General features: G+C 64.1%; 7 protein-coding genes across 7 annotated transcripts; 5 read left to right on the top strand and 2 right to left on the bottom strand.

Annotated features, from left to right (window-relative positions):
* Window positions 1-391: 391 nt before the first annotated feature.
* Window positions 392-2,630, bottom strand: GDA4 (glutathione dehydrogenase; the record flags this gene model as incomplete). The annotated part of the gene is made up of 5 exons (XM_005759602.1): window positions 392-899; window positions 1,090-1,176; window positions 1,249-1,380; window positions 1,701-2,136; window positions 2,275-2,630. 5 exons carry the CDS (start codon window positions 2,628-2,630, stop codon window positions 621-623), a joined length of 1,290 nt encoding a protein of 429 aa, XP_005759659.1. The 3' UTR covers window positions 392-620.
* Window positions 2,631-6,548: 3,918 nt separating this feature from the next.
* On the top strand, window positions 6,549-7,729 carry EMIHUDRAFT_350873 (Cob(I)alamin adenosyltransferase; the record flags this gene model as incomplete). The annotated part of the gene is made up of 4 exons (XM_005759601.1): window positions 6,549-6,704; window positions 6,858-7,145; window positions 7,316-7,527; window positions 7,677-7,729. Coding segments are annotated over 4 exons (709 nt in total), but the record flags the coding sequence as incomplete, so codon positions are not given.
* Window positions 7,730-12,313: 4,584 nt separating this feature from the next.
* Window positions 12,314-12,873, top strand: EMIHUDRAFT_350870 (hypothetical protein). Its single transcript, XM_005759600.1, has 2 exons — window positions 12,314-12,820; window positions 12,851-12,873. The coding sequence occupies exon 1, from the start codon at window positions 12,378-12,380 to the stop codon at window positions 12,705-12,707; it is 330 nt and encodes a 109-aa protein (XP_005759657.1). The 5' UTR covers window positions 12,314-12,377; the 3' UTR covers window positions 12,708-12,820; window positions 12,851-12,873.
* A 1,179-nt stretch (window positions 12,874-14,052) lies between these two features.
* EMIHUDRAFT_350869 (hypothetical protein) lies at window positions 14,053-14,896 on the top strand. The gene has a single exon (XM_005759599.1). It carries the CDS (start codon window positions 14,467-14,469, stop codon window positions 14,710-14,712), a length of 246 nt encoding a protein of 81 aa, XP_005759656.1. The 5' UTR covers window positions 14,053-14,466; the 3' UTR covers window positions 14,713-14,896.
* A 3,783-nt stretch (window positions 14,897-18,679) lies between these two features.
* Window positions 18,680-23,511, top strand: CAV2 (voltage-gated Ca2+ channel, alpha subunit; the record flags this gene model as incomplete). The annotated part of the gene is made up of 7 exons (XM_005759598.1): window positions 18,680-19,471; window positions 19,591-19,831; window positions 20,051-20,144; window positions 20,370-20,512; window positions 20,572-20,792; window positions 21,007-21,204; window positions 21,292-23,511. The coding sequence occupies 7 exons, from the start codon at window positions 18,680-18,682 to the stop codon at window positions 23,509-23,511; spliced, it is 3,909 nt and encodes a 1,302-aa protein (XP_005759655.1).
* A 369-nt stretch (window positions 23,512-23,880) lies between these two features.
* On the bottom strand, window positions 23,881-24,198 carry EMIHUDRAFT_198579 (hypothetical protein; the record flags this gene model as incomplete). The annotated part of the gene is made up of 1 exon (XM_005759597.1): window positions 23,881-24,198. One exon carries the CDS (start codon window positions 24,196-24,198, stop codon window positions 23,881-23,883), a length of 318 nt encoding a protein of 105 aa, XP_005759654.1.
* A 640-nt stretch (window positions 24,199-24,838) lies between these two features.
* EMIHUDRAFT_198577 (hypothetical protein) lies at window positions 24,839-25,780 on the top strand (the record flags this gene model as incomplete). The annotated part of the gene is made up of 1 exon (XM_005759596.1): window positions 24,839-25,780. One exon carries the CDS (start codon window positions 24,839-24,841, stop codon window positions 25,778-25,780), a length of 942 nt encoding a protein of 313 aa, XP_005759653.1.
* Between the last annotated feature and the right edge of the window lie 402 nt (window positions 25,781-26,182).

Genomic DNA, 26,182 nt, shown 5'->3' with positions numbered 1-26,182 from the left:
GCAGGTTGAACTTGTTTCGTTTGCCGAAGCTCTCATTTGTAGGGAGTCAGACTACTACAAACCGGTCACGGTCCCGTCCAGTTTGGTCCTTTGGCCGGCCCTGCGCCGCTCGGCACCGCACGGGGGTGCCGTTAAGCGACCCTACGCGCTACGGATTTGTTGCTTTTTGGCCAAAAAGCCCAATTGTGGACTTTAGTCTTTACTCTTTAGAGTTTAAGATAATTTAAGTCTCTTTTCACGTACGCCCTAAAGCCAAGTGAAGTGTGCGCGCTCTACTCGCCTCACCTTCGTTAGTGCTTAGTAAGTGCTCTCTCCAGGCCTGCAGCGTGCAGGCACCAGGCTCTCGGCCAGCCGCAAAATCTCTCCTTAGGACCTGCAACTCCTTTTACTCTCACACAACATGCGAAGAATTTTACCACGGTGAACAGAATTTCTACACTAACCCAGCGCCCTGGCCACTGCCAGGACGCGTGAGTCAGCCGGTTGTAGCATGCCGCCTGCGCGAGGTAACGTAGGCCAAAGCAGGTGGCCGTGTCACCCGGGTATCGCCTCGTGCGCATCTCACATCGCAGACTGGCCCGCGAGGCTGATCCAGTTGCTATCACTGCACTCGCGCGGGCTCAGCAGAGCGCAATGAGCGCGTTGAGGTGCGCCCGCAGGTTCATGGCCGCCGGCTGGCTCATGTCGCGCGGCACGCCGATGCGGTCGCGCAGGTAGATGAGGCACGCCGAGAGGGCCCGCCCGCCGTCGGCGCCCTTGACAGCCGCCAGGTCGGCCTCGGCCGCGGCCGCCGTCTCCTCGGCGCCGCTGATGAGCGCGGCGGCCACGTGGCGAAGGCACACGTCCACCGCGGCGACGGCCTGCTCGTTGGGCGTGGCGTACGGATCGGCGAGCGGCGCCTGTGGGCGCGGACAGTGGCGACAGTAGGAGAGGCGACGGATCGGCGACAGTAGGAGAGGCGAGGCGAGGCGAGGCAGGCGAGGCGAGGCAAGGCGAGGCAAGGCGAGGAGAGGAGAGGCAATGCGAGGCGAGGCGAGGCGAAGTGTGAGACGTGTCGGCCGTGTAGAGAGCAGTCTCCCTGCGCGGCACCTGGAAGCGCTTCCGGCCGGGCGCGCCGGTACCGCGCGCCGCAAAGCGCACGACGGCGGCGTGGTTGGCAACGAGCTCAAAGGCGGCCTGCAGAGAGGCCTCCAACAGGTCACGGACGGGCCCTGCACTTGCCAGCCCGGCGAGAGCTCGCCGGGCGGCCTCGTGCCGCGCCGCGGCGTCGCCCAACGCCGCCTGCAGCGGCGCCAGCGGCTCGAACGCCGACCCTTGCAAGTCGAGCGGCAGCGACCAGCTGCCGCCGCGGCCGTCAATGGCGGCAGCGGCCTCTCGCGCCTACGTGATGACACGCCAACATCAGGGCGTGAATGCGGCATCGTGCAGCGTACTCAGAGAGCACCGCGTGAATACACGGGCTACGAGTACAGTGGAGACTGTCCTCAGAGCACCGGGCGTGAATACGAGGGGCGACGAATGCAGCGAGTACCGCAGAATACGGCCGAAGACGGCGGAGTGCGTGTCCTCTCGAGCGCTGGTTGGACGACAGGAATGCGCAGTCCGCTTCTAGGCTCGTGAGGGGCGGTGCGGTGGATTGCCTGCAGGTACCGCTTGAGGGAGATAGGGGGAGATAGGGGGGAGATAGGGGGAGATGTGGCCTCGTCGACGGAGAAGCCCGGGCCGTACTGCGGCGGGATGTCCATCACGTGCGTGTAGTAGTCGCTCTTGGTCGCTAGGTAAGCGGGCCGCTCCTCAAAGGCGGCGAGCCACGCCTCGAGGTTCGAGAAGCGGCCGCTGCCGCGTATTTGGATCCCCTTCCAGTAGAGGGCCGACGCGAGCATCCGCTCGACATGCGACACGTACTGCAGGTCAACCAGCGTGGGGTGGTCGGCAGAGTCGAGGAACCATGGGCCGGTCGACTCGCCGAGCGCTTCGTCGACGCGCCGGAGCGTCGCCATGAAGGCGCGCTCGTTGCGGTCCATCAGGCCCTTGCCCGGCTGGAAGGTGAGGCTGCACCACGCGCCAAACAGCTCGCGTTCGAGGCCGAGAAGCTTCGAGGCGCGGTCGCGCTCGGGGCCGGGCGGCGGGACCATCCTGTTCACAGCCAGAGGTGTGAAGAGACGCTGTGCACAGGTACGGCTACAGCCACCAGCTGCGCCGCTCGCCTGTTCACAGCTGGAGGTGTGAAGAGACGCTGTGCACAGACACGAGCCCGTCCGACCCCTCCAGCACCTCGGCGTCCCTTCACCGCTGAATGTCTGGTCCAGCGCCTGCATGATCGGCAGGCTGTCCGTCATGAAGTTGCCGTCGATCTCGATCGCCGGCAGGAGGCCGTTGGGCACCTTGTCGAGGAACCAGCGCGGCTTGTCGCCGTAGCTCCGCATGTTGATCTTGTCGAGCCTGTAAGGGATCCGCTTCTCCTCCAGCAGCAGCCACACCTTCTGGCAGTACGGGCACCACGCGGCAGTGTCGCGGAACAGCGTCACGCGCACCTCGCTCTCCGACTTGGCTCCGAAGAGTCGCAAGCGGGCGTCGGTGTGAGGCGGGCCGAGCCCCTTTGCCTGCAGCGCCCGCTCCTCTCCCAGCATTTCTCCAGCCGGGGTCGCAGCGACCGCGGCCTTCAAGTCCGACCAAGAGGGGGCGGAGTCGGCTGGCAGCGTGACGGCTGCGCCGCTGGCGCCGCTGGCAGCCTTCCCGCCGAAGAGATCAGAGAGGCCCATTGCAGCTCGCCCCGAGCGGAGCGCAGGAGGCCGAAGGACACCAGGAGGCCCACAGATGATCGCGGCGAGCATTCCTGTCTTGCAAAAGAAATCCCTGGAAATATTATAGGGGTGACACGCAGCCGAAGGTCCATCCTGCTCGCCGAGTCGACGCTGGGGCCTGACGCGCGTGCGCGAGATGGCGCGGCCGCGCGCTTGCGCGCGGCCGGTGAGTGTGCGCTTGCGCCGCAATCCTGGCTGAGCGGGGCGTACCTGCGGCGCTTATGGGGGTCGTCCCCCCCACGGCGTGCGAGCCGCCACGGTGTCGTGGCGCGCCGCGGGGTCAGGCTCTGGATCAAGGTTCAGAGCGCGAACACTGGGGGGTCCCTCTCGCATGGGGGGCTGAAGATACGTGCCACTCCTTCCGGGAGACCGGCCCTTGGATCCTCCTCACCGTTACTAGTGCTGGCTGCCCATTTGTGCAGCTAGGTGTCCCACTAGCCACCGCGGATGTCTGCCGTGCAAAGCCAGGGGGCTGCGAGGCCTGTTCTCGCGGATTAGGTAAGTAGTTAGCGTCGGCTGATGGGTGCTTGTCGCGCGTGCGCGTATGTGCCTGGGTCGGGGGTGGTTGGCATGGTCCAACGCCTCCGAGGCATGGCTGCAGGCGCAGTTCCCAGGGCGCCTGACATTCCACCGCGGCACTACGCAGGTGACGCTGCCTGCTTTCGCTAAGGACGTGCACGCAGGTCGCACGCCGCGCTGTGACCTTTGGTTTGTTGACGGCGGGCACGACGGCTCCACTCCCGCACATGACCTTTGCTTCGCCTACTCGACGGTGGCGCCCACCGGCAAACTCGTTGCTGACGATTGCACGACTCGGTTCCCAAAGGTCAAGGGCGCGTACAGCGCACTCGTGCAGCAGGGTCTCGTGTGGAATGTCACCGAGCGTAATGCCACCATGAGGCGGCCGGCGGGCCTCAAAGGGTGGTGCATCTCCTCCCCAGTGAGCATCTCCTCCCCAGTGAGCATCTCCTCCGTAGCATCCTCCTCAGTGAGCAGCCAAGCAGGACGTGGCAGCGGTTGTCGCAGCCCGCTGTGGATCCCCACTCAACATCCCCCACACACTCTCCACGCGACGCTACATGATCGCCCCGGCGGCACTCGACGAGCCCTTCCCCATCGACGGCATCGTCCATCATGATTATCGGGTAACGGCTCGCATCCCGCACGCCCGACGTCAGCTGTAACCGTAGTACTTCGGCCTGGAGGCCTTGGGTGCCTCTGGTTCGCGCTCGAATTCGGAATTTTCTGCATCCTGGATGCTCGTTTTTCAGCTCGCTGCACGGCATAGCAAATCTCACGAAGTGTAGCATGAGCCATGAGCATGACGCACGATAGGATGACATCCCGGGACAGCGGAGTGATTCTGAGGTCAGGTCAACCACCTTATCATGAAAAACAGAAGTTTTTGTATTTTGTTATTGCGCACATGCAGTGCTGCATTCTGCGGACGCCCTTGGCGAGCCACACCAACCTCACCAAGCACGCCTGGAGTTTGGCAGGCACCTGCGGGTCCGGTTGTGATCCTCACCGCCCTTCCGTTTGACACCCCATCCCCAAAGGCATGGGGTTCAACATCGAGTTACTCTGGATGTGTTCAACAAGTCGATGACGACGGATGCGTTTGTGAGCCAGGATATCCACGACATATTGCGCCACATTGAGTATGAATGCGTTAAATGACCCGCCCGTTAGGGAACCCTGCCGTGAGTGCCGGCATTATAATGGCCTCGAGAAACGTAGGTATGTGCTTCGGCACACCCCTGGGTGTTTCTCAACACCCCCCCCTGGCCGTTAAGATATTTATGTTCCTTCGTCCGAGCTTGAAATCTAGTCACCAATAAGGATTAAGGTCCTCACCCCGTAGGGAACGCGAACGGACGTACGAAACGGGCGCGTCACTAAAAGTTCGGCTTCGGGAGTGGGAGACCACTTCCTAGCGGTAGTTTTCAACGAGGAATTGCATGTGACATCCGTTTTTGCTCATTTTGACGCCCTGGTACCGTACTGACCGAATGCGGTCACAGCAAAAAAAAACGGGCCCTAGCTGAACACGGCTACATGTACAGTCGCGCACCGCACGGGCCACGGCTCACGGGGTTAGGACGTTAAAAAGTTAACCTGCGTCGCGAGACACCACGCAAGGGGGCACCAACGCGCAGCCCACACGCACACGGAGGGGAAAAATCTTTGCCGACGGGGTCTATACAGAGTATCCAGACGCGGTCAAAGGATATCCACCTCGAGAACCTCGAGAGAGTATCCAGACCAGAGCTTGGCAACCTTAGTGGCCGCAGGCCACACGCCCGTAGGGCGTGAACTAGTCGCGCGCGTAAGCGCGCGAAGAAAATTTTCAGAGATAAGTACGTACTTGCCCTGGGGAAGGCCTTGTTTTCACGTCCTTAGCGAGTGATGCAATCACGTTCTTGTTTTGCCCAAAACAAGACCGTACTCGCACGTTCTTATTGGCTGTGGCAAAGACACGCTCCGCCTCCTTCGCCTGCACGCGTACTTTCCGCCCGCCGATGCAGCGGCGCCCGCGGCCGCCGGCGCGGGCGAGGCGGCAGACGGCTCTGACCAGCGGACAGCGGCACTACCCGCGGGCGCGCCGGCGCCGCCGCAGGCGGCTGCGTCCGGCCCCGAGGTGGCAATGCCGTCGTACCAGCCGTGGAAGCAGTCCCGGCCGGAGTGGAAAGGCTGCACTGCAGAGCAGTGGGCCGCCTCCCGCTGCAAGACCGACGACTACATCGCACCCACGATGCCCAAGGGTTCTGCGCCCGGCAAGATGTGGTCCTTTGGCGTCTGCCAAAAGGGGGCGGCTGTTGGTACGAAGCAGTGGCGCTGCCTTTGCCCGACGGCTGGACCACGCGGAACGGTGGTCCCGTGCGGCGAGCTCTTGACCTTCCCCAACAACGGCAACATTTGGAGCTCGTGCGCAAAACCCCCTGCCAGCCGACGGCCCCACACCCCCATTTCCAGATTGCCTGTTTGAGATGTCCCCCAACTCCTCTTACCTCGTGCGGTCTCGTAGGCACTTCAAGAAGAAGCACTTCAAGATATGGTCGGATGAGGTCTGAAGCGCTGCGGCGGCGGCGGCGGGTGGTTGTGTGTGGGTGGGGGGGGGGGGGCGCTCTCGAGGTCGGCGTTGGGAGGGTGGGGTGGGTGCGCCGTGGGTGCGCTGTTTGTGTACATCTTAACAAGTGCTCCGAGCGCTTAAATATCATCAGGCGGCCATGATCGAGGACCGCCAGTCGAAGACGCTGCTGACTGACGAGACCGTGCAGCGGCTGCGGAGAACGCGCCGCTGGTGAACGGCCAGGGATACGTTTGGGCCGAGGGCTACGGCGGCCGCCCCGGCTGGGTTCTCTGCGTAGATTAGGGCCAGGATAGGGCCAGGAGCCGCCGACGTCCGGCGCGAGGACCGGCTCTTGCGCACAGAAGCGAGCGGAGCGAGCCGAAGAGAAAATTTGAGGAGTAAGGTCGTACTTGCATGTATGTACGTCCCTGTTTTGACAGTACGTACGTAGTGTCGAAGTACGTCCGTGGTTGAGCTGAGGCGCACGTACGCGAGGGGCGCTGGCGTGTCGTCAGCAAGGGCGTGTGGGCTGGGGGCATTTCCGCCCACGTTCTTGCGATACGTACTTGATTTCACGGTCGTGAAAGCAAGGTTGCCAAGCTCTGATCCAGACGAGAAATCGCCGACATTTCGCGGCACAAGGTGGAGGGCGAGAGCGACCATGTAAGAATATGCGCGCTGCTCTCAGCTCCCTCGCCCGCTCGGGCCAGCGCCTCTCAGCCGCCACGCCAGCGCTGCGCGGCTTCACACGCACCGGCTTCACCGTCTACACGCGCACCGGGGACAAGGGCAAGTCGTCCCTCTTCAACGGCGAGCGGCGGCGCAAGGTGCCTCACCGCGCCCGCACAGCGCCGCGCACAGCGCGCTCGCAGCGCCCGCTCGCCGCTCGCAGCCCCGAGGAGGAAGCGCTGCGGCTTCACAACAACTAGCGACCATCCACCGTGCTCGGGTGAGCGCCACGCTCACCGCTGTCGCGCCAGGACGATGTGGTCTTTGATGCGCTCGGCGCGGTCGACGAACTGAGCGCGGCCATCGGCCTCGCGCGTGCGCACTGCGAGGAGGGTGCGGCGGGATGCGCCAAGGAGGAGGCCGTGGAGGCGAGCGTGGCGCCCGCTCCCGGCCCGGCTGGCCTGCGGTGGCTGCTGCCTCAGCTCGAGGGCGCACAGCGGCTGCTGCTCGACGTGGGCTCTGCGATTGCGACGCCGCAGACCTCGTCGTCGGAGAAGCACCTGCAGCGCGTCGGGATCGACGGCGCCGCCGAGGCGAGCGTGCTCGAGGCGTGCCGCGCCGCTCTCCGACTCCGCTCCCTGCTGTCTTCTCCTCCGCACTTTCCACCACACCCTCCACCAACCGCTCACACCGCACGTTGCCACTGTGTGTCGCACTCCCGCCCCCGCCACAGCCTCCGCCGCCGCACACCTCCACACCTTGGCGCCAGGCGCGCATCGACACGATGGATGCGCAGCTTCCTCCCCTCACCGTCTTCATTCTGCCGGGCGGCGGCGCGCCGGCGGCCGCCCTCCACCTGTCTCGCGCCGTCTGCCGCCGCTCGGAGCGCTGCGTGGTGCCGCTGGTTGAGGCAGGGGATTGCCCGGCCGAGGTTGGTGTCTACCTCAACCGCCTCTCCGACTACTTCTTCGTAGCCGCGCGGTACGCAGCGGCGAGCGCAGGCGCGCACTCCCCTCGCGCCACGCCCTGCTGACCTCCGCGCACCAACACCCACCCTCTCGAGTCCCCCGCCGCCGAAGCGTCTCGACGCCTCGGCGTCTCGACGCCCGACATGCACGTCCCGCGCGTAGGCCACGCCGAGGAGCGTCGCGGCGACGACAAAGCGGGCCCGGCGACCGGACGGGTATGACGCCGCGATCTCGCGTAGAATTCTCGCGTGGTGGGCGGCGTGGGCTACCCGCGCGCTTGTCATTTTTTAAATCAACTGCCCCAGCTCTCCACAGACGCACCTCGGACCTCGCACGTCTTCTGGTCTCCTGGAGGTGGGTTTCACTGTGGACGAGGCACGGCGCTGCGTGTGCGTGTGTGGCCGCCGGAGCGTGAATACTCCAACGCGCTCGTCGGTGACGGTGTCCCCGGATTTCGCCGCGCTCGGCGAACCTCGACAGCGCTTTCGGTGGCATGCAGCTCTTTGCGACAGAAGCCTGGAGAGCAGCTCCTCTGCTGCTCACACACTCTGCACAAGTTGACACAGCCCCTACTGTGCGGCTGCCACAGCTGTGACAGCGATGGGCTCGCCCTCACTGGCCCTCAGTCACTTGTGCTGCCGCTTGTGTGAGCGACACTGCTCGGCGACTCGGCGACTGCCGGCACACTGTGAGACCATGGGTGTGAGGTAAAACCACAGCACTCGAGATCGCCGGACTACCGATCGCCACCCCCGACCCCACCGTCGTCATGGTGGGTAGTAGCGGCGCCACGGCCGTGAATGCGAACACTGCGCGGGCGGAGAGAGCGTGAACCGTCAGTCTTGACTCCGAGCCTCGACGCTCAGAGCGAGAGGGCTCGGCGTCCCACACCCTGACTCCCGCCAAGCACCGTAGCAACAGAGCCGTGACGCAAGAGCGAGTCGATAGCCGACCCGGATCGCACCCGGTGGACGGGAGGCGCCCCCTCTCCAGCACACATGCCGCAGCTTTGATCCGAAAGCGCATCGCCGCCGTCGGCGCTCCGTCGCCACCTTGAGCTCTCCGCCCCGCTCGAGCCCGGATCGGCTGCCACCAGCACTCGAGATCGCCGGACTACCGATCGCCACCCCCGACCCCACCGTCGTCATGGTGGGTAGTAGCGGCGCCACGGCCGTGAATGCGAACTCTGTGAAGGAGGAGAGAGCGTGAACCGTCAGGCTTGACTCCGAGCCTCGACGCTCAGAGCGAGAGGGCTCGGCGTCGCACCCTGACTCCCGCCAAGCACCGTAGCAACAGAGCCGTGACGCAAGAGCGAGTCGATAGCCGACCCGGATCGCACCCGGTGGACGGGAGGCGCCCCTTCTCCAACACACATGCCGCAGCTTTGATCCGAAAGCGCATCGCCGCCGTCGGCGCTCCGTCGCCACCTTGAGCTCTCGGCCCCTCGAGACCGGATCGGCCGCCACCAGCACTCGAGATCGCCGGACTACCGATCGCCACCCCCGACCCCACCGTCGTCATGGTGGGTAGTAGCGGCGCCACGGCCGTAAATGCGAACTCTGTGCGGGAGGAGAGAGCGTGAACCGTCAGGCTTGACTCCGAGCCTCGACGCTCAGAGCGAGAGGGCTCGGCGTCGCACCCTGACTCCCGCCAAGCACCGTAGCAAAGCGCCGCGACGCAAGAGCGAGTCGATAGCCGACCCGGATCGCACCCGGTGGACGGGAGGCGCCCCCTCTCCAGCACACATGCCGCAGCTTTGATCCGCAAGCGCATCGCCGCCGTCGGCGCTCCGTCGCCACCTTGAGCTCTCCGCCCCTCGGCCCCCCGCTCGGTCACTGGTGAGGCGGCAGAACACACATCGCTCTTGCTGTCGCATACCATGGGAGGCGGAATTTTTACAGCTGTCATGAGAGCATGCGTGAATCACACTAACGCCCCTTCACTTTCCCGCCGCCCACCTCGATACACCCCCGCCGCCGCCCCTCCCACGAGCCGAACAAGTTCTTACAGTACTCTGGCGTGATGCGCTCACGCCAGAGCTTCTTCAGCGCCTCGCGCATCGAAGCCGCGTCGGTCCACTGGTCTCTGTAATCGGTCCACAGCAGCCGCTCGGCGTATGCCCAAGTGCTTTCAATCAACGACAAATCAGGCGACCGTGACGGCCAGTCCGTGGTTTGGTTCGGCGCCACCGACTTGATCGCCTCGGCCGTCGCCTCGCCCCTCGCGGTGTGGCCTTGCGTGTGCACGCTCGCGCCATCCTGCTGCCACCACCAGCTGTCTGCGTACCGAGTCCCCGCAAATCTATCCTGGCAATCCCGCAGGAGCCCCTTCTGGCCACTGTACGGTCCGAGGCCAAGCAAAATATCCACATATTCCTCGTTTCCGACGCCCGGCCGGATGGGGCGTGAGCCCAGATGGGCGACGAGGCTGGGGTTGTCCGGATCGCCGCCCGCATGCTGCAAGAGGCGCTCCATGATCGAGGCCTTTGTTCCCGACACGTCGAGGCCAAGTGCCTGGGCGGCCGCCTTCAGCGCGGACTTCTTCACGTTGCGCTCCTTCAAGTAGCCGTGCGCGATGCCGGTAGTCCCGGTAGCAAAGTAGATGTCGGACGCGCCGTACGGCGTGATGGCGGCGTACACGTGCTGTTTGAAGGACGCTTTGCGTAGATCTATGCACCGGGGCTTGCCGTCTCGCGCCCACTTCTTGCCGTAGGGATTTGGCACAAAAGAGCCGCCGCCACCAAAGTACTTTGAGTCGGAGAAGGTTCCCTTCACGTGAAGCGAGCGTCGAGCGGCCCTCTTGCAGAATTCGAGACGTATCTGCCTTCTTGGCGCGTCATTCTCCAGCCCAAGGTCGCCCACGGGCGGCTGAACGCGCCAATCGTGCGCAATCAGCCCGCGGTATAAAGTGGACGTGCTCACGTCAGGCATGTTGAGGTCCACGCGGCCGACGCCCGTGCCCATTGGATCGTCATAGAGCGCCTCGCCCAGCGCATCCGCGTCCTGCTCGGTCATGATGGGCGCAGGGCCGCGCCTCTTACCCCATTGCTTGTATGGCGTGCACGCAGAGCGCAGGCGCTTTGCCCAAAGTGCTGCATCTGATGCTCGCGTGTAGCCGGTGGCCGCGGCGGCTTCGGCCGGACTGTACTCTCGAAAGTTGATCAGATACGACGCAGCAATGCGCTTTTGAACGCTCTCTTCGAGCGCCAGAGACTCCATGTCGAGCCGCCGCCGCTTCGCAGCCATCGAGAGCACCAAGGAGCAGGGGTTCGTCACCAGTGACACGCCGTAGCGAGAAAAAGAAAACGAGCTTCGAATATCCGCGATCGCCGCTTTTAAACACCGTGTAGATGGCACGCGGCGCACGCCGCGTACGCCTGCTCGATGCCAAAGGCTTTCCCGCCGCAGACACCCTCCGTGCGGTGCTCGGCTGGGTCACCGGGGGCGGCGCTCTGCTGGATCGGGCGATGAGCCTCGACTCGATCAAGGGCGGCACGCGCCTCACCGACTCGTGTGTGATCCCAGATGCGGCCAAAGCTGCAGGATCCTTTGTTGTCTGGAAGAGCAAGGAGCGGTACGGCAAGCGCTCCTACAGGGCTCGGCGTCGCACCCTGACTCCCGCCAAGCACCGTAGCAACACAGAGCCGTGACGCAAGAGCGAGTCGACAGCCGACCCGGATCGCACCCGGTGGACGGGAGGCGCCCCCTCTCCAGCACACATGCCGCAGCTTTGATCCGAAAGCGCATCGCCGCCGTCGGCGCTCCGTCGCCACCTTGAGCTCTCGGCCCCTCGAGACCGGATCGGCCGCCACCAGCACTCGAGATCGCCGGACTACCGATCGCCACCCCCGACCCCACCGTCGTCATGGTGGGTAGTAGCGGCGCCACGGCCGTGAATGCGAACACTGCGCGGGCGGAGAGAGCGTGAACCGTCAGTCTTGACTCCGAGCCTCGACGCTCAGAGCGAGAGGGCTCGGCGTCCCACACCCTGACTCCCGCCAAGCACCGTAGCAACAGAGCCGTGACGCAAGAGCGAGTCGATAGCCGACCCGGATCGCACCCGGTGGACGGGAGGCGCCCCCTCTCCAGCACACATGCCGCAGCTTTGATCCGAAAGCGCATCGCCGCCGTCGGCGCTCCGTCGCCACCTAAAGTGCTGCATCTGATGCTCGCGTGTAGCCGGTGGCCGCGGCGGCTTCGGCCGGACTGTACTCTCGAAAGTTGATCAGATACGACGCAGCAATGCGCTTTTGAACGCTCTCTTCGAGCGCCAGAGACTCCATGTCGAGCCGCCGCCGCTTCGCAGCCATCGAGAGCACCAAGGAGCAAACAACACTGATCACTGACTGGGAACTATTTTTTGCGTGGCAAAATTCTCTCTTTCGCGCGCGCGCGACGGAGCGATTCTAAGATCAGGTCTGGCACCTTCCCACTGGAAACGAACATCTGTTCGAAACCTTCGGCGGGTGGTGCAACGCGGTCAAACGGCTGTTCTACCAGATGAAGGACAAGGTGCGCAACAAGCTCTCGAAGCGGCAGCACGAGGACGAGGCGAGCTGGTCGACGCGGTCGTGGCTGTCGCTGCAGGCCCAGCGCATGTCAGTCGCGCTGCAGCTCGCGGCGGCGGAAGAGATTGCGACCGAGCTCAGGCTCGCCGGCCTCCGTCGCCGCGGCGTCGGAGGACGCCGCCGTCCCCGCCTAGACCCCCCTGCGTCACTACGTGCCTCCCCGTCTTTGTAGCCTGGCGTTTGTGCCCCGTTTGTGCCGCGTCCCGTGCCCCCGAGTTCATTTAATAATAACATCTGAGTTTCAAATCTCGAATAAATCTCGAAACACACTTGAATGCTCACTTGGCAGGTAACATATGCGCCACGCGCCCCAACCGCTCCTCTGGTCGCCGCCGGCCTCCGCGGCGGCGGCGATGTCCCAGCGCCACCCATCGGCCAGCCCTCAGATCGATCGATCGGCGCTCAAAGTCGGCTTCAGATCCGAGAACGCTGCTGGCGCCGCCGCCGATCCCAGCGGCGACGCCAGCAGCTTCCCCTGCTCTCCAATGCGCCGAGAAGCGACGCGGGGGTGCTCGGCCCGCCATGGACGACGAAGGATCCGCCGGGCGCGCGTCGGACGGTCCGGTGGCACCCTCTGCGCGCGGCACCTGCCGGCGCCCCGACGACACCCGTCGCGCCACCGCTGATGGAGGGGCGGTCGGCGCCGCTGCCGCCGCGCCGCCGGTGGGAGGGGCACTGGTGGTGGCCTGGGCGGCCCTCCGCCGCCGCTCGGGGCGCCCGGGCAGCGGTGGCAGCCTGCGCCCGCGTGCTTCGAGCTGCCCGCTCGGTGCTTCGAAATGCCCGCTCCGGCGGCCCGCGACCCGGGCTATTCTTTTTTCTACGTGCAAAATTCGAAGAGGAAACTGAAGCGGGCAGGCTGGAAGCACTGAGGGACGGCCGATGTTCGCCCAGTGCCACACCTGACTTTAGAATCGCTCGACGCCATTCTTGCCGGCTTTGGGCTGTCCGAGGTTTGCCTCTCGCACCCCGTCTGTTTTCCTTTCCTTTTTTCTCTACAACACAAATCGTCAAATTTTGGGCTCTGAGCCGAGTCTGAGGCTGGTTGGGCCCAAAATCAGCCAAATTTTAGGCCATTTTGCGGAGAACCCGTGTATACCTGGAAATTACCCTCCGACCGCCTGGGTATTTTGTCGATTTCCTCAATTTTGCCTCCGATTTTGCCCCAGACCAGCTCTCAGACTCAGGGAAACTCGCGAGTTTCCAGAATGGAGCACCAAACACCCTCTGTTTTTCCTGGAAATTTCCGGAAACGCAAAGTGCTGGGGACCATCTGTTTTCCTTTTTGTTTGCCGGAAAACCTCGGACAGCCCAATGCCGGCTCCCTTCTCCGAGTGGCCTACCGGCACCGCGGGCCGCATCTTTCCGCCCCGAAATCTCAACAACCTGGCAACCCTGTCTGCACGCCTCGCGCGCGCGTGAACAGGGCTCCAGGCCCCAAATGACGTGTGAGTGTTAGAGTTGCTAAAAATCTCGAAATTTCAGAAAAGAATTCTTAGAATACAAGCGTCTCACACAGCACACTGGCACGACAAGGCGCAGACTGGCGCGAACTTGCACACACCGGCAGAAAAGAAAAAAATTGGGCGCCCGGAGCCGTGGCTCCAACCGGACCCTTCCTTTTTTGAGGCGCAGCAACCTCGACCTGGGTGTTGCTCGAGTCCGTAACGCCCACCGGGCGAATACGATTTCCTGGTCCTATCGCCAAAAGGCCCTGCTCCTCCTCTTGTCTGGCAGCAAACGCAACCTGCGGCACAAGCCGCGTTGGCGCAGAGGAGGCGGCAAGCCTCAACGCGCCTACCCGTGGCATGCCGCCGGATCGGGCCAAGACTAAGGAGCTGCAGGATTCGGCCCCGCCTGCTGCGAGTGCCCTCCCGTTGAGGAGTCCATCTTATGTGCAGTGGGCCGGCACCGCGGGCCGCATCTTTCCGAAATCTCAGAAAAGAATTCTAAGAATACTGCGCGTCTCTCACCGGCAGAAAAGACATGGCCGGCGGCCTCACATCGAACCAGAAAGCGCTCTTTGGCCTGGCCGCGCTCCTCTGCGGGCCTGCGCTGCTCAAGAGGTTTTACGAGAAGCCGAGCTCAGTCGACCTCTCATCGTTTGCCGTCGTCGCGCGGCCGGCAATCGAGCGGCACGACTCGACGGTTCGGATCGAGTTCTGCCGCTCCTGACAGACGGCGGGCGCCTTCCGGCAGTGCGCTCTCGCGCTCCAGTCGGCGTTCCCCGGCGTGCCCATTGAGGGCGGCGATTACACACCTCCTGTGGGCGTGCAGTACGCCATCCGTACCGTGCGGGCGGCGCAGGCGCTGGTGGCTCTCAGCTACTTCTTCGGAGAGCAGGCGGCGGCTGCGGTTCGGCGGCCGACGCCGCGCGCGGTCCTTCAGATGCACGATAATCCGATGCTCGCGATCGGCGGCGCGTTCGCTCTGGACGTGGTCGCGCAGACGCTGCAGTCGATCAATGCGTTTGAGGTAACCTACAACGGCCAGAAGCTGCACTCCAAGCTTGCCACCGGTCGGATGCCCCAGCCGGTGGAGCTGGTTCGGCAGCTCGAGACGATGCGCGCAAAGGAGAAGACGCGCACGCAGGGAGCGGCGGAGGCGTCGGCGCCCAAAGTGCGCATCGAGTAGGACCCGGTGGAGGGAAGCTGGGAGAGCGGGGCACCCCTCTGGCCGGCTCGCGCGGCCCGTGGGCATGACGCTGCCCGCCACAAGCCCACGCTCGGGTCAGCGGGCAGCTGAGAGCCGGCGCGGGTCGCAACCACGCGACTCGTGGACGGGCCGCGCAGTCGTGAATCGTGCCTCGAGCGAGAGATTTCTTCTTGTATCGAAAAAGCCGTGTGTGGTAAAAAATTTAAAATAAAAACTTCAAGTGCTCCAAAAACGTCTACTGTGAGATGGGTAAAAAGGAACAGGTCCCCGCCCTTGCGATCTTTGTGCAGGGTTCTTTGTGGGTGTGGTCGGCGACTACGGCCGGGGTCGTCCTCCCGAAGTCCCGATGCGGCGATGGGGGACTCTATAGGCCGAGCGTTTTTGATCTCTCGGTCAGTGGGCGCCCGCCCGCCGCCTCTGAGGGGGTTGGGCCCCCTAGTCTGAAAACAAAAACAAACTCGAAGCAGCCAAAATCAGCCTGCGAGAGAGGCACTGGCCACTGCGCGCCGCTGACCTCATGCGGGGATGTGTGCCGACACCAATACTGATCTAAAATCTGGAAATCCTTGTTCAAAGCCGACCCTAAGCGCCATCCTTCCTGCTCCCACCTGATGCTGCTTCCCCGCGCCGCCTCCTTGGCCCCCTTGGGCGTATTTTCTACTCCCAGTGGGGGGCCTGGGCCCCCGGGGCCCCTCTTGTTTTCTGTTTTCTGTTTTTCAAGATTCTGTTTTTCAAAACGCCCGCCCGCCCGCCACCCCGAGGCGGCTCGGCCCCCCACTGACCGAGAGATTAAAAACGCTCGGCCCTAGCAGCCACTAGCCGTCTTCCACTGACATGGTCCCTCGGATCCCTGCTGCTCTTAATCTCTTCGTACATCCTCCTGCTGATCTCCGCAACGTCCTGCTCCCTCCCTCGTCTCGCCCTGCGCGTCTGCTCCGCCTCCCCGTCGTCTGCCCTGCGTCGTCTGGCGACGGGTCCTCCATAGTCGGTCGAGGTCGCCGCCCTCCTCGTGCCTCTTCCCAACATTCCCTCGGCGGCCGATGCCGTCTGCTCCGGCTCCCCAGTCCCCGGGTCCGCCCTGCTCTCGTCTGCGCTAGTTTCTGTTTCGTCATCACCGGCGTCTCTCCTCTTCCTTCTCCCCTTCTTGTATGCTTTGCACATCGCGTCGATTCCTTTTCGCGCGAGCCCCACCCTGAAGCCCGCCCAGCAGCTGAACCGCTCCCTAAGTCGAAGGAGCATCATCAGCCTCACCCACTTCGCTCGCTGGGCAGAGGGGTTGTCGGGGCTATGTGATATTTGTGGCGAAAACGCTGACTAGCTGTAGCGTCCGGCGCTTCCGACCCGCGTTGGAGCTCTTGTTCCGATCCCACTCCCTTTGCTGCCCACTCATGAAATCGTTGGGTCGCTTCTTCAGTTCACCCCCTGACTTACCCCCTGTGTGGACCCGCGACAGGCGAGACACCCTGCTTCACCCCCCGCGATTTCATGAGAGAAGAGAGAACAAAGGGAGTGTTCCGATCCCCGTTCCCGTTCAACATTAACACCGGATCTTAACCGCGGCGCATCAACGCGCGATCAACGCCCGCGTCCGTGTTCCTCCTCGCTCTGATCACTCGGCCATGCCAAGCTAGGGCTGGGTCGAGGTACGAGGACAGACACGTCCCCCACCTTTGCAGGATTTTGCAAAAGCGAGGGGGGGGGGGGGGGGAACAGATGTCCATCGACCACCTCTCTGGCGATGTGAATCGTCCACCGCTCCCAGCCGTGCTCGCCGAGCATCAGCCGCCGCCGCCGCCGACGCGCCGACAACTCCTGAAAGGCAGGCATCAAAATGTCGAGGACGGAGAGCATTGCTAGAAATCGTACCAAACTCCGGGAGCTCGGTCAGGGGTAAGATCGGTAAGTAAATAAAGAGATGTTAAGTAGGACCTTCCTTAGGTCCGCCTCTCACTACTCACACCCTCACTAAGAAGAAAGAAAGAAGACATACAGCGCAAACAAAGGAGGGATGGGAGGACGGCACGCCGCCACCACACAGGGATTTCACGGGAAGGAAGGTGTGTTGCTAGCCGTCGCCCACCCTTGCTTGGGCGCCTGCCTCTTCCTATCTCTCACTGTCTGTCTGCGATGTCCGCCTTTTGTTTCTTATCAACCTGCGTGCCAGTGTGTGTGCCAGTCCGCGCCAGTGCGCGCCCTTGTCGTGCCAGTGTGCTGTGAGAGAGGCTTGTATTTTTAAGAATTCTTATCAACCTATCTGTGAATGTGAGACTGTCTCTGTGCGATTTCGGGCCCGAACCTCTTTTCGAATATTTTTTCTCAATAACAAGGCTGTGAATGAACCTCTCATAGACCAGCGCACAGCGCTAGGAGGTATTTTCCGTGGTGTACCTGTGTTAGTGCCAGTGCGCGCCAGTCCTGTGCCCAGTGTTGTGCGAGGGAGTTTGGTTCTAAAATTCTTCTCAAAACATGGCTGTGAATGTCGGGCCCGGGGTTGTGCGGTAATGTGAAAATACCTGTATACCTCCTATGTGAAGGCTCGCACCTCAACCTCTCACAGACCAGCGCATAGCGCCAGAGGACGTATTTTCTTGTCAATAACAAGGCTGTGAATGTAACCCCACTTGTGCTCAAGTGCTCAAGGCTGTGAATGTAAACCGAGAGAGACTCTCTCTCTCTCTGTGAATGTAAACCCCAGCCAGGCTGAATCGCTGTGGCCGACTGGATCGCTGGGAAGTATGCCTCCGGCTCTCGTGCGGCGCAACTCGCACAGCCTCGTCAAGGCTCCACCGCCGCCGAGCGACAAGCGGCGCGTCGTCTCACAGGCTCCTGCCTCCTCCGCAGCTCGCCGCATCCGCGACGACGACGAAGGTGCTGCCGCTGACGCCGGAGCAAGCTCCGCGCGCCCTCCCCGCCGCGTGCTGGTCCAGCGGGCGGTGGCGGGATTTGCGCGCTCGGCGGACGGCATGCAGATCACGCGGCTGCACGGCGCCGCCGGCAGCGCGCCTGGCCCGCCGCGGCTGTCGGTCGACTTTAAGCGACGGTGCTCTCCCGTCCACGCCTCGGGCCACAGTCCCGCCCGCCCACGCCGCGCGCACCCTGCTCTCGCACCACGCCCGCTGCCCGGGCCCTCTGCCGGCATTCAAGACCCTGCCCGCGCTCGCGAGGCTCACCGCTCGCGCGCGGCCGGCACCCTGCGCCCAGGCGCGAGAGGGACCAGCGCGAGGGCGTGCGGCGCGAGGAGCTGGCGCGCGTGCAGTGCTTCTCCTTCTCCAAGACCGGCTACTGCAGCCGCACCGGGGGAGAGTGCGGCTATGCGCACGACCCGGGCAAGGTTGGCATCTGCCAGGCCTTCCTGCACGGCACCTGCACGGCGCCCGAGGGGTGCTGCGCGCTCTCGCATGAGCCTAGCGCGCACAACATGCCCACCTGCCGCCTCTACCTCCTCGGCGTGTGCGACGCCGACGCCGCCACCTGCGCCTTTCGCCACGTGCGCTACGGCGACACCATGCCGTGCTGCCCCGCCTTTGGGAAGGGTCGCTGGTGCGACCGCGGCGCCGCGTGCACCGCGCGGCACGAGATGTGCTGCGACGAGCACGCGGCGACGGGAGTGTGCCCGCTGGGGCAGCGGTGCAAGCTGCGCCTGCAGGGCGGCGCCGGCGCCGTGAGGAGACCGCCCGCGTAATCTCTTACTTGTGAGCCATTGGAGGACTCGATCTCCGAGCACTTGGAGCACTTGGAGTGCAGTCAGTAACCGCACATCCAGGGCCGGGGGGAAAGAAAGAAAGAAAGAAAACAGAGGGCCGGGGGGCTAAGAAGCACTCCCACGTGGAGGATTTTTTTTCCATCAAATTTTTGGAGAGCGCGGACGTCGGCGACTCGATCGACTTCGGGCTCGTCGCACGACTGAGCCGTGCCCACCGCCCTCGCCGTGCATGCGCGCGACTGCATGGTGAGAGCAGCAGCCAAGCCTGGCGAGGATGCCGTGGGCAGGAGCGGCCGGGTCTATGCTGGGAAGTCGCTCTTCCTCTTTGGCGCTCGGAGCACGCCACGCAAGCAGGCAATCAGCATCGTTGAGTCGCCACTTTTCGACCCGTTCATCCTGCTGGTGATCCTCGGCAACTGCGCCTTGATGGCGTGGAACTCGCCCTTGGATCCGCCCGGCACGCAGAAGGCTGCCTTGATCGGCACGTGCGAGCACGTGGCGCTCGCAATCTTCACCGCAGAGATGGTTGTCAAGGTGCTATCGTTCGGCTTCGTGCTGGGCCGGGGTGCGTACCTGCGGGATCCGTGGAGCTGGCTCGACTTTGTCGTCGTGATGCTCGGCATCGTCTCTTTCTTCGTTCCCTGGCTCGGCAACTTTTCAATCATCCGCGCCGCGCGGGCGATGCGGCCGCTGCGGGCTCTCAAGCGGGTTCCGGGCATGCCCCTGCTGATCGAGTCGATCATCGCGTCGTTCGGGCAGCTGCTCAACGTCGCCATCCTCTGCGCCCTGTCCTTCATCGTCTTTGGCATCTTCGGCGTAGAGCTGCTCAAGGGCAAGCTGCACTGGCGCTGCGCCGCGCCGGGCTTCGACGGCGTGGGCGACATGGACTTTCCGGCGAGCGACGAGTTTGACAGCGAGGAGGCGTGCAACCCGGACGCGCCGAGCTGTGCCGACGGGTCCCGCTGCGTCTACTTTGAGGAGGACCCGGGCGCCGACACCGTCTCCTTCGACTCGGTGCTCAAGGCGAGCATCTGGGTGATGCAGGCCGCCACGTTCAACGAGATTGCCCGAGATACCCGAGATGACCCGAGAGTATCCAACAGGCCGCCACGTTCGGCGACTCAATGACTCAGTTCACGAATTCATTCTGATAGGCCGCCACGTTCAACGACTGGACGGACCCGATGTACCTCTCGATGAACGCGTACTCGCCGTGGGTGCTCGTCTACTTCCTGCCCGTGGTGTGCGTCGTCGGCTTCTTCGTCTTCAACCTCTTCCTCGCCGTCGTGTACGACGAGTTCAAGCGCGGCGCCGAGGAGGAGGAGCGCAAGACGGCCGAGCAGTCTGAGGAGGACAGGGAGGCGGCGGAGGCGACCAACCACCCTAGATCACCGAGTCACACGAGATCACACGAGATCACACGAGATCACACGAGATCACACGAGATCACACGAGATCACACGAGATCATCCGGTAGGCGACGACCGACTCGGCCGAGCCGCTCCTCGTACCGGCCGCGGCCGATCCCTCGCGGGCGCAGTACCCTACCAAACTCGGTAAACAAAACCCAATGAATGAAATAGGCGGCGGCCGACCTCTCGCTCTGCGGGCGAGTGGCGAGGTCGGAAGCTCTGAACCGCGTCTCGACTGCTCTCGTGGTCCTCAACCTCGTGCTGATGTGCATGCCGTATGCGGACCAGCCGGAGGAGTACGAGAGGGCGATCGACCAGGCCGAGACGGTAATCTCGTTGCTCTTCATCGTGGAGATGGCGCTCAAGCTGCTCGGCCTGGGCTGCAGCGGCTACTGGAGCGACAAGTGGAACAAGCTCGATGGCACCATCGTGCTCCTCACCTCCGTGGACCTCGTCCTGTCGGCCACGGGGACGAAGGTCGGCGTCAACGTCTCCTTCTTTCGCATCCTGCGCGTCGCGAGGATGTTCCGTCTGATGAGGGCGTGGCCGGCGCTGTACCAGGTCTGTTCGGCGCTCGTCGGCTCGCTCTACCAGATCTCCAACATCCTGATCCTGTTCTTGATGATGAACGTCATCTTTGCGCTGCTCGGCATGCAGCGGCTCCGTGGCAAGCCGAGAGCGCGCGAGAGCACCCCAGAGGACCCGAGGCCACTTGCCGGGTAGGCATGCAGCTCTTCGGTGGCAAGCTGCCGCTCGACGACGGCGAGGTGCCACGGCAGCACTTTGACTACTTCATGCCGGCGATGCTCACCACCTTCATCGCGATGACGGGCGAGTGGAACGAGACCTTCCAGGCTTGCGCCGAGGGCGGCGGCTTCTGGGCCGCCATGGGCTACTTCACCGCCCTCCTGCTGGTGGGCTTCCTGGTGCTGGCCAACCTCTTTGTCGCCATCCTCGCCGAGGCCTTCTCGCTGGACGACGACGAGGAGGGCGGCGGCGGCGAGGCGGAGGAGGCGCGCGGCGGCGACGAGGGCGCGGACGGGGCGCCGGCCGCTGCGGGCGGTATGGTGACCACCGCAGGTGGGCAATCCCCTACCTACCCAGTACCCGAACCCACCGGGAAAAAGAAACACACCGGTGACCACCGCAGGTGGGCAGGGCTGCGTGCGCGACTCGTGCCTCGCGGTGGTGACGCAGCCGTGGTTCGAGGGCGTCATCCTCCTCCTCATCTGCGTCTCCTGCGTCACGCTCGCGCTGGACACGCCGCTGCTCGACCCGGCGTCCGACTTGGCGTGGTGGCTCAAGATGACGGGCGCGTTGACGACGTCGTGTTTCGTGCTCGAGTGTGCGATGAAGGTGCCCGCGTACGGCCTATGGCGTGATCTCCCTTCATTTACCGTGATCTCCCGTGATCTCCCGTGACCTCCCGTGATCTCCCGTAAGGTGCTCGCGTATGGGCTCTGCGCCTACCTGAGCGACGGGTGGAACGTTCTCGACTTCTCCATCGTTATCGTCTGTGTGGCGTCTTCGCCGCTGGTGGTGTCTGCGATCCCGCAGCTCAGCCACCTCAGCACTCTCAAGACGCTGCGCGCGCTGCGCCCCCTCCGCATCGCGGGGCGCAACCCGGGGATGCGCCTCATCATCGAGACGATCCTCAAGGCCCTCCCCGCGATGACCTCCGCGCTCGCGGTGCTGGCCGCCTTCCAGGTGCTGTTTGGGATTCTGGGGATGCAGCTTTTCATGGGCTCGCTTGGTGCGTGCAACCTCGACGAGGAGGCCGACCACGAGAGCTGCATGTCGATGTCACCCGACGAGGACGGCACCGCGCCGGCCTGGGTCAACACGATGGCGGGCTCCTTCGACGACTTTGGGCAGGCGATGCTGCTGCTGTACATCACCTCCACGGGCGAGGCCTTCAATGACTACATGTTCGCGCAGATGGACGTGGTCGGCTTCCGCAAGCCGCTCGAGCGCGACGACTACTCAGCGTACTCGCTCTTCATGATTGCGTGGCAGCTGATTGGCAACTTCATTGCGATGAACCTCTTCATCGGCGCGATCGTCGACAACTTCACCAAGGTGCGCGGCGTGACGCCAGACTCGCCGCAGCTCATGACGCCAGCGCAGGCGCAGTGGGTGAAAACGATGCAGCAGATTGCCAAGAAGAAGCCGCGGCCGCGGGCGCGTCCGCCGAGCAACCCGCTCCGCGCCGCCGCCTTCCACCTCGTCACGTGGAAGCTCTTTGACCTCCTCATCATGGCCATCATCCTCGCGAACGTGGGCGTGATGGCTGTCGACTACTGGGGCATCGAGAACGACCCGCTCGTCTTTTGGTTCTACAACGACTCGAACGACATCTTCATCGCCATCTACTACATCGAGTGCGTCCTCAAGATCGCCGCCCTGGGCGGCGCCTACTTCGCGGACGGCTGGTGCCGCTTCGACTTTTTCCTCGTGTGCATGTCCCTGCTCGACGGGCTTGCTGTGTACGTGCTGCCCGTGCCGCCGACGGTGATCCGGATGCTGCGCATTCTGCGCCTCCTCCGCATCTTGCGGCTGCTCAAGAAGGCGGAGGGCGTGCGAGATCTCGTCATCACGATGGCGCTCTGCTTCCCCGCGCTCGTCAACGTCTGCTCACTGCTCTGCCTCCTCACCTTCATCTACGCCGTGGTCGGCGTGCAGCTCTTTTGCTTCACGGGGCTGGACGACGCAGAGGGCATCACCGAGGACCGCAACTTCGCGGGCGTCGGGAACGCCTTCCTCGTGCTCTTCCAGTTCATCACCGCGGACGCGTGGGGCGACGTGGTCTTCGACCTGAGTGTCACCGAGGAGGACGGTTGCACCGCGGACGGGGCGGCCTTGCCGTACTCGGACGAGAGGGTGTCCAACTGCGGCTCGCCGCTCGCGTCCATCCTCTTCTTCTGCTCCTTCATGGTGCTCGCCAACTTTGTGCTGCTCAATTTGATCGTGGCCGTCATCCTGGAGGAGTTCGCGCTCCTCTCGGAGCAGCGGCGCGACCTGGTGTCGGCGCAGGACGTGGAGCACTTCAGCGACGTGTGGTCGATGCACGACCCGGACGCGGACGGCCTCATCCCCGCCGCACAGCTCCCCCAGTTCCTATGCGACCTCGGCCCTCCCCTAGGGCTCGACCCAGACTACTCGACGCGCGGCTCGACCGTCGGCTCCGCCCCGCTCAAGCGCGCCACGCGCATGTGCGTCCGCGCGGGCCTCAAGCGCCGACCGTCGCAAAACTCGGAGCCACAGCCGTACGCTTTCCGCGACGTCTTCGACAAGCTGGCCCTGCTGAATGCGAGCGAGAAGCTCGAACAGGACGAGACGCGGCGACTTGGAGTCGACGGGACGGACGTCAAGCGGCAGTCGAGCGCCCGCGCCATTCAGCTGCAGTGGATCGAGAACTTGCAGTCTCGAGGGGAACCAGGCTCCGCTCGGTCGTTCCCCGCCATTCGTCATGTGGTGGAGGCCACAGCCGCGAGCCGAGTGCAGGCGGCCGCGCGCGGGAGTGGGGGTCGGAGACAGCTCGAGAGCAAGCGCAACAAAGCCAACGACGAGCACGACGCCGCCGTCCACATCCAGCAGGCGTGGAGGAGCGGGCTGAGCAGGCGGTGGCATCGTATTATCTCAGCGGTCACGCGGAGCAAGTGAAGAGGGGGGTAGGTGGGCAATGGGCTGATATACGTCGTGCATGGAGAAGATGACCCTGTGTCGTGCACGGCAGTGGACAGCGTTAGCGAGCTCTCTCTCGTCCGGATTTAAAAGTCGACTTGTTCTAGGATTTGTGTTGAGTGCGATAATAGTAAATAGATTGGCATAGTGGCTCGGGGACCGCGCTCTCTAGACTCTACGTCCCTACGACCCCCAGGCCCTTGTGGCATGTATGATACATTGTTTTATTTTGCCATCTATCTATCTCCCGGGCACAACACAGATGCGGGCTGGCGCGCGGTTCCCATCATTCCCACGTGCCGATCCCACTTCTCTGAATCAAACGCGTTTGACTTCCCCCGGACAACCTCAACGCCCCGCCATGTCGCCCAAGAAGTGCTCGACGACGCAGACGCCGCCCGGCGCCGCCTCGTGCCGCTGGAGGCTCCAGCTGCGGTGCTCGCGCTGGCAGCTTGGGCACTTGAGCCCCTTCATGTCGATGGGGAAGAGCTTCTTCATGCAGCCCGTGCAGAGCACGTGGAAGCACGGCAGCTGCGAGGGGCTCTCCTGCAGGCTGATCGCCTCGAGACAGATGGAGCAGGAGAGGGTCGAGCCGGTGGCGCCCACCACGAGCCGCGCGATGTAGCTGAGCTCGGCGCACCACTCCGACGCGGCGGGCGTGATCATCTCGCCCTCGCCGCCGCCGCCCTGCTCGCCGCCGCCTTACACGAGCCACGGCAGCGCGAAGGCCGAGCCGATCTCGTTCATCCTGCCGCTGTTCATCAGCTCGCGGCAGAGCAGCATGTGCGCCTCGGTCTGCTGCGTGCGCTGCACATAGTAGAGCGTGCGGCAGAAGGGCTCGCACAGCGTCGAGAGCTGACCCATCCGGTGCAGGTGCGCCTGGTCGATGGCGGGTTCGGCCGCCAGCGGCGTCCAGTCGACCAGCGAGCAGGGCGAGCCCGCCGCTTTGTCGTCGCGCGCCGCTGGGCCGCCGCAGGTGGAGGACCCCGGGGTACTGTCGCGATGGGCTTCTGCCGCGACGGGCATATACAGCGGTGGGAAGCTGGCGGCGGGCGCGGAACCCGGCGGGCGGAACCCCAAAAGAAGGGCGTCTCGCTGGCGAGGCACTCCCTTCGTCCTTGCTTTTTCGAAGAATTCTTCTTTACTCGCAGAAGTTGCATCTGCGAGGGACTGCGAAGAGAGATAGGGAAGAGGCGGACGCCCAAGGGTGGGCGACGGCTAGCAACGCACCTTCCTTCCAGTGCATTCCCCCTCTTGGCCTCTGGCCGAGTGCTGCGTGGCCCTCCTGTTCCATACTGTACGTGCTATGCTCGTCGGCATCCTTCTGACGCCTCTCTCGGCTGTTCTCGCTCCTGGCGACACCGTCACCGTTCTTGGCGCATCGGGCAACGTTGGAAAGCTCGTCGCGCTACGGCTCGCCGACACGTTCAAGGTGCGTGGGGTGGTGCGAGATGCGGCACGGGCCCGCGCCTTCCTGGGCGACAAGGTCTCGCTGTACGAGGCGGATCTACGCGGCGACGACGTGACGGCTGCGCTCGCACCGGCGCTGGAGGGAGCGCAGGGCCTGGTCGTGTGCACGGGGACGACGGCGTTCCCGACGCAGGCGTGGTCGCCGAGCGGGCGCGAGGGCGTCTCGCTGCCGGTGCTCAGGGCGCTCTTCGACGCGCGCGAGGCGGGTGGGCTCGGCGCGGTGGTCGAGGCTGCGATCGCGAGCCTGAGCGCGTCCGGCTTCAACACTCCGACAGTGGTGGACGAGGTCGGAAACTACAAGATCCTCGAGGCGTGGGAGGCGGCAGCCGGCGCGTCGCGCAAGCGGCTGGTCCTGCTCTCGTCGGTGGGCGTGCAGCGGCGGGCCGAGATGCCGTACCCAATCCTCAACGCTTGCGGCGTCCTCGACGCCAAGGCGGCCGCTGAGGCCGCGATCGTCGCAGACGCGGCAGGCGCGGGCTACGCGTACACCTTCGTGCGGCCGGGACAGCTCTTTGGGGGGCCGTACGACAACAACTACTACCTCGGCACGCTCTTCCAGCTCGACAAGGACGCCGAGACGCGCGAGGTGCTGCTCGGCAAGGGCGACGTGACGCTCAACGACGACCCGCAGCTTGGCACCCTTCGCTCCACGCTCGCGGAGGTGATCGCGCAGACGCTCGAGTGCGGCGCCGGCGAGAACGCCGATTTCACGTGCGTCAACGCCAAGGGCGAGTTTCCCGAGCCGGTGGTGCTGCGCGAGCGGCTGGCGGCCCTGTGACGCTGGAGATTTCGTTGTCCTGATTGTCTGAGTTGCGGTTCGTGAGCGCGCCATGGAGGAGCGCGCGCTCTCGACGAGATTGTCGCACTTATGCATGTGCGTGTGCGTGTGCATGTGGCATTGTATTTGGGCGCGCCGGCCGGAGCATACGCATAATATATGACTACACAGGCGGTGTCAGGTGTAGCATCCCCCGATCCCCTCGCTTCACATATCACAAACGGAGCTCCAAATCGCTAAAGCCGTAAAATGGACTCGCCGACTCACAAGGATTGCATCACCATCAGCGCCTGCAGCGCCTCTCGGTCGCGCATGACGGAAGTCCAGTTGCTGGGTTCCTCTCGATGACTCTCCGCCTCGAGCGGGACCACGGAGGCGCCCTGTGCCGACCCACTGCACGCG

This window comes from Emiliania huxleyi (assembly GCF_000372725.1).
Source record: "Emiliania huxleyi CCMP1516 unplaced genomic scaffold EMIHUscaffold_8, whole genome shotgun sequence".
Taxonomy (NCBI): Eukaryota; Haptophyta; order Isochrysidales; family Noelaerhabdaceae; genus Emiliania; species Emiliania huxleyi.
Note: the sequence above shows the minus strand (reverse complement) of the source record. Positions and strands in the feature narration are given on the sequence as shown.

Excerpts from the sequence above, each read along its gene's own strand:
- EMIHUDRAFT_350870 (XM_005759600.1), top strand. The coding sequence starts at position 12,378 with ATGCGCCACGCGCCCCAACCGCTCCTCTGGTCGCCGCCGGCCTCCGCG.
- EMIHUDRAFT_350869 (XM_005759599.1), top strand. The coding sequence starts at position 14,467 with ATGCACGATAATCCGATGCTCGCGATCGGCGGCGCGTTCGCTCTGGAC.